This window comes from Sceloporus occidentalis, unplaced genomic scaffold (assembly GCF_023333645.1).
Source record: "Sceloporus occidentalis isolate IW3139 unplaced genomic scaffold, rSceOcc1.0.p SCAF_42, whole genome shotgun sequence".
Lineage (NCBI taxonomy): Eukaryota > Metazoa > Chordata > Lepidosauria > Squamata > Phrynosomatidae > Sceloporus > Sceloporus occidentalis.
The window spans coordinates 8,567,921-8,577,362 of record NW_028317022.1 but is presented as its reverse complement, the minus strand read 5'-3'; the positions used below and the strand labels follow the sequence as shown (position 1 = coordinate 8,577,362).

The 9,442-nt window shown below is 34.3% G+C and overlaps 1 protein-coding gene across 1 annotated transcript in view; it reads right to left on the bottom strand.

Annotated features, from left to right (window-relative positions):
• Positions 1–5,990: 5,990 nt before the first annotated feature.
• Positions 5,991–9,442, bottom strand: part of LOC149289955 (cysteine-rich motor neuron 1 protein-like) — a 309,795-nt gene continuing 306,343 nt past the window's right edge. The window contains exons 14-17 of the mRNA XM_089490169.1: positions 8,177–8,371; positions 7,635–7,757; positions 7,243–7,430; positions 5,991–6,164 (exon numbers count right to left, since the gene is read on the bottom strand). Coding sequence (XP_089346295.1) covers positions 5,991–6,164; positions 7,243–7,430; positions 7,635–7,757; positions 8,177–8,371 — 680 coding nt within the window. The remainder of the gene's footprint in view (positions 6,165–7,242; positions 7,431–7,634; positions 7,758–8,176; positions 8,372–9,442) is intronic.

Here is a 9,442-nt window from a genome sequence, read left to right as displayed (position 1 = left end):
TATATATATATATATATATATATATATATATAATGCTAGAACTGCATACAGAACGTTAACATTGGAAATCTCCAATAAAGGTCCAGGTTATTGTGAAGACTTTTCCAGTAGTTTTCTAAGGAGGAAAAGATTTAATATTTTTAAATGTACATTGCAAGTATGCAGAGTCCCAAATTTGTTGCTTAAAGAAAGGCCCGACAATTTTTAAAGGAAAATGATCACCCAATTGCAAATATATATGAAATTAAACCTGCCTAGCATATATGGAGGTATCTATCCAAAGTTATATACTTTTCTACCTCAGCCAAGCATTATGTACTGGTGTATAGCGGATGATAAACACAATGTTGATAAAGGCAAAGGCATTATCCTGCTTTACTGCTGCTGTAAAATGCATACCGCAGCATCTAGCTTCCCATATAGTCCTCTCTGTCAGGTATTGCAATGCTGCACAGAATGAGGTAAAGACATGGTTGGTAGATACTAATTACACCTGGTCTGTATATATAGAAGCCTCTACTAACAGGAATTAAGTAAATTGTTTATGCGTTGTTAAAGCAATGCATTTTAATTGTGATCATTTCCCTTCAGTACATCTATTAACTTCTTGAACTAAGTTATTGTATAGGGAAAGACACACATAGGGTATATGTATATAAAAGTGACATTGGTGCAGAGTTTGAAAAGCGAGCAAGAATATCCCATATCGCTATGGTAATAAGACCACTTTTTTCAGATTTTGCTCCAGAATTATTAATCACATGGCATGGTGACACAAAAGCAACCAAAACGCAGGCATCACTCATTCTGGTTAACATTTAAAAGATGATAGTACCCCTATTTGCACTCTTGCACAATAAAAAAAACTGTCTCTAATGTCAGTTTGTGAAATATATGAAAAAGCCACAGTTTATTGCATTTTTTATCTTTGCATCTCTAAATTCCCACCCTGCACCTGGTGGGTTTTACTTAAGCCAAGAAAAAAGAAACACAGTTAAAAAAGAGAAAAACAAAAACCAATTGTAAAATTAAACCAACAGCAACTTCATCAAAAAGTCTCACAATTAACCCATTAACCCATTTTTCTGCCATAAAAACAAATGTGCCAAAAACATGGGAAATAAGAAAAGTATCACTGTGAACTGTTATTTCATGGAATTTTTCAACAAAGTAACACTCAAAAAATAATTGTCATACAATGAACTCGACATATAAGAGACATTTTAAATGAATATACTACCAAACACAATATGACACTGCCACTAAACAGTGTGTAATTGTAGAGCAATACAACACGCTAGCAGACCCAGCTACTGTGCAGCCTAAAATTAAATAGTACATTGGACATTAATTTGCACTTGAACGAATTTATTTTTTTTGCATTTCATTTTTGCTTATAAGGTTATTTTATTAACATATTTTACTAATATGGCATTCGAGTGTTATTGGTCAAGTCTTTGGCAAAGGAGAACAGCACTTTTAGAAAACGTAGCACATGAATGTCTTCTGGCTTGTGAGAACGTCTCTTCCTCCAGTCTATGCCATTTTGCCTAGTTAAAAATTAATGTAGATGCTACTTGGTTAAAGTCTGAGAAGGCTACCAAAGCCAACAGTTGTTGCCTTGGGTGGGCCATTGGCTTAATTTAGGGGCCAACCACAGCTGTCAGTTGGGTTACCTCAATAGCCACCATACTCTAGAGGAGGAGGTCTTTGCTACTGTAGGCACAAACTCCTCCAGTAATGCTTTCTCATACCCTGTGCATCACCTGCCATTCCAGAGCTCCAGGATATGACATCATATACCAGCTACCAGCAGCAGGTGGCAAGCAGACCCATAATGAGGTGCGGTTTGAATAGACCTCTACGCAGACATGATTGGGTTGAAGAGGGCATGCAGGGAACTTTGCCTGGCCCCCATTAAAACAGCCCTGGTGAAGACAAGAATACAGTAAACACTTCCAGATGAAATACATAAGTTAAAAACGAGAATGCGTGCTCCCACCCAACATCTGTTCAAAAATAAAACGCCATTGCCAGAAAACTATGAAAATTACAAAAACTGTATTTGCTTGTAGTAGAGCATATACAATTATATTGTTCAGGAGCTGCAGCAAATCCAGCTGGTATCCATTCTATAACTTTATATTTACCCTGTCAAAATAAATACATCTTATTAATAGTTTTTCTTGAGAAAAGTAATACATCAATCAGGAAGATTGAGACTTAGACTTTCTGCTGTCTCTGTAATTCTATGAATTGTCTTTTGGCCAACATGAGCTTGTACTAAGCATGATATAGGGGTCATATTGATTACAAGGTAGTGTCAGGTGGGGCCTAGAAGAACAGGGAAAACAGCTTTTTCGTGGATTTGAAAGAAAGCATTGGCACAAGCCTTAAAACTAATGTCCAAAGGATTTTTATGAACATTTGCAATGACATAATCGGAAGACTATCAGATACAGATCTTCTGTTGTGCTGTGGTGCTCAATACATTATTCAACCATTTTGATAATATGACCTACAAAGCTTGCGTGACCAAGCTTGATTCTCTTTATGGGACAAGCTTAGTCCCTTCACCAACAGTTAATGAAACACACACTGGGAGACCTTAATCCTTAAACTGTTATCAAACCCTGAACAATTACATTGAATAATAGACCAGGAATGAGCTATATACCCAAAGGCTAATCTCCCCAAACTTTTCCCATTTCAAACACCAGTTCCCCCAACTTTTGTGGGCAATACATTTTTTTAATGAATAGGGTTTTTGGATTAATATTATTTTTAATATAGTGTATAAATATATATTTTTTTAAAACAAATTATGCCGAAAAATCAGTTTAATAAAAAATAAATTCCTGGAAAATGGCCGATCTCAATGTTCTAAAAACCTATAAAGGGTTGTTTGGACAGTAGCATAGTTTTTTACATTTGTATATCTAAGTTTGGTATACTGACTAATAATAAACGTTATTTGACTGCTAAAATTATTCGGATAGCAGCCAAGAATACATCTGCAATACATACAGCTCATTAAAATGATGGTATTTTTTAGAAACTGCAAATAAAAAAATACCTCACAAATTAAATGTTTTCAAACACCATTTTTTACGATTAAAGAAAAAATTCATTTTTGTGTAGCCATAAATATGGTAAATTCAAAATACAAGAACATATTATTATGTTATAGTTTTATTTGCTTCTTTTTGGTGGGAAAACTGGCAAATACATTTTTTTAAGTTATTGTAGCTTTTTTTTTTAAAATTTTTAGAAAGTTGGCATATAAATATACATATTTGCTTACAGAATCCATTGTAGTTATAATCCCTTAAATTCATACGCATCAAACAGAAAAAACACAGTGATCTTCAAACATAAGAAAATACAGCTGAAATTATAAATTTATACACCAGTATTTATAAAAGTTTAAGGGCACGGTGCTTTAAAAGTTTGCTTTCTTATTAATGTATAGTTTGTCGTACGGTCTAATTGTCCATAATACTGCTCACCGTACTTTAAAGTAGAAAAACATGAGCAGTACAAGTGCTAACTGCCTTCTTAAAGCAAAATGGCATTGCTTGCTTTTTGTGACAACAAAAGGGTTAATATGCATGAAATGTTTTTTGTCAGTGTTATTTTTGTGTTTACTGTTCCGAAGCAACACCAAATATCTGGTCACCTCTGTGACCCTAGTGGCAAAAGAAAATAAAAAATATATTGAATAAATAAAAAGTCCCCTCCCTCAACTCAGTATAGCAAGTAGCAGAGGTTTTGCTTATTGCTGAAGTCACCAGGGTATTCACGGTCATTCACACATAGGTTCCCGCATTTACACAAAGGCATATGTGGACAAACGCACATGAACCGGTACAAAGACAAGATAAAAGTCACACACAAAAAAGCAAATAAAATGTTAGGTAGAATTAAAAAAACAAACAAACTATTTCCTTCTTCAAACTAACATCTTGTTAAGTATTGTATGGAATGCTGGTTTTTAATATTTCCAATACAGATAAAATTATTCTTTCTTACAAAAAAAACAAAACACATTCAACAGAAAAAACATAAAATACCGTTCAAAAGTTAAGGGTCACTTATGCATTTTTGTCCATTAAAACAACATGATCAGAACTCCAGGACAAAATGGATCAGAACTCCTGCGTAGACATTGTCAATGTTGTAAATGACTATTGTAGCTGAAAACGGCTGATTTTAATGGAATATCTTCATAGGATTAGATATGCATTTTATCACTCCTGTTGTCCAGTAGCATGTTGTGTTCACTAATTTAAAGTTTAAAAGGCTAACTGATCATTAGAATACACTTTTGAAATCATGTTAACACAGCTAGAAATGTCCTTGTTTTCTATGAAAACAGCTAAGTGACCCCAAGCTTTTGAAGTGTTGTGCATATATATATATATATATATTCATATATATGTATATATACTATATATATATGTGTATGTATATATTTATATATATATATATATATATATATATAGATACACATATATACATACACACTGTTTGTCATTGTACTTAGCATAATATGCATTTACATAAATATTCCTTTAACACTAAAGATCAAAGACACAATCTTATCCCCTTTTTTTTTGTTATTTTGATTTTTTTTACCTCAGCTTTCAAAAAAAGTGCTTGAATACTACAAGATAAAGCGTCTCTCTACCAGTTGTTTTGCAATGTGTGCATCCAGTAAATAAAACATCAACCAGGAGAACAATACTGGAGTTAAAGAAAAATCCAAAAGCAATAAAGAAAACAAACAATATATAACAATAGTAGAAAAGCATGAACAGCTTCCTTTTTTCTGCCAGCTTACCCTAGTAATTGTGAGATCCAGAGAGCTAGTCATATAGTCATATTTTAATATGATGCTAACGACTGGGAGCAAAGAGGTTAATCTCACTCATGTTCTCTTTTTGAGTAGGGCAATACAACAAAACACACACATGGACAAAAAAAACAAACTTTTGAACAGCATGGCAATGGTCTTAAGATTTTTTACTTTAAATACTGTTCTCCAGAAAAAAAAAAAATCCAGTGCTCAGATATAGATATATATTTATATATATGAAAAAAAACTACTAAGCCTCTGTATCCAACAAGGACTGGCTAATCAGCTGAAAGAAATAATAATAACAATAAAAATATTGAAAAGAAAAAAAAAGCAGCACATAGTATATTATTTTCAACCCCTTAACCGTCATTTCTGCCATAGCTTTCTTCTGCTGTTGCTACTAACGGTATCGTCTGCGTGGTATACTTAGAGACATCAACACGGGAAGGAAAGATATGCAGCTTAAACATGGCTGTGTTTGTAGTTTCTTTGCTATGAGATAATCTGTAACAACAGTTGAAATAATCACACAGATTCTCCACCAACCCCCCCCACCCCATTCTCCGAGAGTGTCTTTTGTTTTCTTTTTTTTTTTTTTGCAATGTAATCTCGAAACTGAGATGCAGGAGAAGCCAATGTCTTTGATTCTGGGGCAGCTCTATTTTTTTCACCTATGGGTTTTAAACTTGAATAAAATACTGAGTCCAATTCTGGCGCCCCCATAATCTCTCCGCTTTTCGCTCATTCTCAGTTCTTTCACCTCTCCTTTGTCGATTTTCCACATACCCTCCCTCAAAAAACAAAACAAAAAAAAACCACAATTCTACAGCTATGTTACAAGCAGATACGCATGAGCCAGTTCTCCAAACTTTGGTACTAAAAAAACACTTGGTCAGTTGTTAGAAAGGGAAAGTGGGAATGTTTGTTTTGGCACATTGCATGAGACGGAGTCTGTCTCGATAATGTCTCGGCTGTACATGTCACACATCCAATACAATCCAATAAGCAAGTGCGCAATCTAGTTTTTTATATAGCAGGTTTATAGTCTCTGTTCCATCCTCTTTCGTAATTTTTTTTATTTTTATGATTGTGTCAAGGGAAATCCTTGCTGAAGATGTGTGGGCATTCCTCACACAGTTTGATAGAAATTGTCTGCCTGCAGGTTGTTCTGTTTTTGCATACTGTAGGAACCACTGTATCTTGAGTCTGGATCAGCCATCCTTAGCATTCGTTGAGAGCAGTCTACTTGAACCATGGTTCCCTTGCAGTCCACATACACTAGCTGGTTGTTTAGGCAGGTAGGCTGTGAAAACGGCAAAAGGGAAATAAGACATATTAATAAATAGACTTTATTATTTCTTGTATTGTTTACTGCATTGCTTGGTGCCAATTATCTTGTGTTTACAGTGTACAATGATGTGAATGACAGCTTCTATATTTCACCTGCTAAATACTCATGGGCATTTCGTGTCCAGTTAGATATACATTTTTGGCATTAGAGTTTTGAATACGTTCGATTATATTTTAAATGAAACATGAAAAGTTATCACACCTAGCTCTGATTAAGCATGGGATATTGTGGCCCCTTGCTGTATATTATTTAAATATATTGAGTTGTTTAATATCACCTTATAATAATGATATGAACTTTTAGATATACAAAATATTTTATGAAATCACAAGGAAATACAACACTTTAATGTATAACTGGTTACTCAAGCTTGTTCTTACAGGACTCACTTATTATAAAAGTACTTAAAACTTGCATTCCTCATTCAATAAGGTGAGTGCAGACCATGATAATTCATATAAAAAATGCATGGAAAAATATGCATGGTCAGATATATACACATAGAAACACATTCACTGTTTGTTTTATAGATGCTTTCTGAAATGTATAAACTAAACTTGCTCTTTTAGGTACAGAATGGGTTAAGGAAACATGAAAAAAACAGTAATGTTACTTTGAAACACCTAAATCTTCTGTTCCCCTCTGGAATGTTCTGAATGTGACACTATGAGCAGACATGCAAAGCAAGAAGCAATATTGCCTTGGGCCCGAATTCAAATATTCACGGTATTAATTTTCTACTCCGGTTCTATTTTTTTTTCTATAACCTGCTTCTCTTCTCTCAGGCAAGGTAACTTTATACATACGGTAGCATCGCTCTCGCATAAGGACTAATGGCTTTGTTGAAATCATACACCTAATATCATATATGGAATATTTTCATTAAAATGTGCTTGTTTTGAGGGTAGGTAAATTAGGTAAAGCATTTAAGAAAAAGCACATAAAAGTCCAAACATAAATTATATATACAATAACATGAAATTCCCAAAACTTTTTTTTTTATTTTTTTTTTTAACATTCTTGTCCATACCTTGGTTGGTGTTCTATAACACGGCACAGGTATCCACTGCTTTTTTTGATTGATGAGAAGAAGGACTAGGATAATAACAAAAGCTGTCATTATAGGTACAGCCACCCAAGCAACTGAGTGGAATGAATCTTCTTCATTTGGCCGTGTTCTCTCTCCTTCTCTGTAGTTCACTTGAAGGTGACCCATGTCTATAAGAAAAAAAAGCCCACGGTATCATTGCCTTGCTAAACTCTATGTTTACAGGCCCAACAGGTAAACATCTTAAATTTGTTTGATATTCTACACAAATAAACCACATTGTCCAGTATCTCATGAAACCTTATCATGTTATTCACCAGTGATCACTATACATAAAAATGAGCCCAGAAAGGGCTCAACAATGTTATACTCACCTCTGTGGGGATGGACAATGTCATTCTCACTGGGAGTTGGCCAGTGCGCAGAATCCAGCTCACTCTTTCCTCTGTGATTTGTCTTCTCAATTGGAATATTAGTGGGTTCGGGTATGTACATCTCTGCCAAAGCATATATGCATATACATATTATCAAGAGTACTAAAAAACAATAGTTCCTCTCCTTGGGTTAGGAGTATCATGATACTTTTACAACCTTACATACAGCTCAAGCTTGCATAACTGCTAGGTAACATTAAACTTAGAGGTAGTTAACACACAGAGATGTATATAAATATAAATTTAAGAGCTTTAAAGTCTTCCGTTTTGGCAAAATAAAACTTTATGGAAGTGGTCATATTTTCAAAAGATTTTGATACATTTTGTAAATAAAATACTGTCGGTACAGCTACTTATAACAAACCGTATATAACAAACCGTTCTTATAACAAACCGTAAGGCTCTAGCATTGCAAAATATATATTTGGGCACTAGGTAACATCTATCTGGTCGATGTGATGTAGAAGAGCTTAGGATTTTACCTTTACACATAGGACAGCAGCTCCCTTCCACGTTCATTGGTTCTACACAAGGCAGAGGAGGACAGCTGACAGTGGAGCAAAGTGTCTGGCCTTGCAAACAGTAGCAGTGGGTACAGCTGTCGATGTCCCATCGCTCCTCATCTGCATATGTTTTGCCATTGAAATGGCACACCACCTTCTTTGGTATTGTATCTTCTGTGGAAATAGATGTGCACCAGATTTGTATCGTTTTATACAGAACAAGGGACACACATTTTATAACAAAAAATATGCTAGACAAAGTAAGTCAAAATACATGGTATGATTGACTATTAAGCAGAATATAATCACAAAGTCACCTAAATTCACCTAAATGCTGTTTACCAAGTTATTAAACTATGTATGTTTGTCAAGAGGTCATAAAAATAAATAAATAAAAAAACAGACAAAGAAACCCACCACATTATGACAGCTTAACTAAGCATTACATTTATGGTTGTCCATCATTGGACTCCCCTGTTCATTATGACACTGACGTATAATGGCTGTATAGTAAGATGTTTTTATGCAGTTCACTAATTGGCAATATCATCAATGGATATGATTGTTGTTTCCGCATTTAGCAGCTAAAGGAAGGTCTGTACTTTTTCCCGTTGGCGAGCCAGCCCTGTCTATTTGTTAACTTAAGTCAGTAGGCAGTGAATCTGGTTGTTAACCGTTAAACCAATACATGGGCCCAGTCCTTTCTATCATTTCAAATCGTATATATATCTCTTTTTCATTTGCTTATACGTTCCCTTTAAATGGTTGCATTATGTAGAAGGTGATGTGTTCTAACCAAAGAACAAATATAAATTGCTATAATGGTGGCGTAATCATATACATCATAGACAATCAAGTAATTTACTAAGCCCCTAATCACTGTGTCAGTCAGTTTGGAAGACTTTTTCGCCAGACAAATGTTTAAATGTTGTTACTGAAAACATAACTATTAGAGCAGCATAATAAGCAGACATTCAACTCTGGATAATTGTGCCATGCTTCAGAAAGCTTGACACGATGATCGAAGTAGAATTAAGACAAGTCGTATATTAGATGTATTAAGACTCATTGCTGCTACATCACACACATTTGAAGATATTTACCCACTTATAAAAAATAAATAAATCACAAAATATTAAAAAATGAAGTGCCTGATTTAATGTGGTGGTGATGATTAACACATGTGCAATGCAATGGAAAACAATTCATTACGAACATGAATAAATACATAGCTATCTTTCTCAA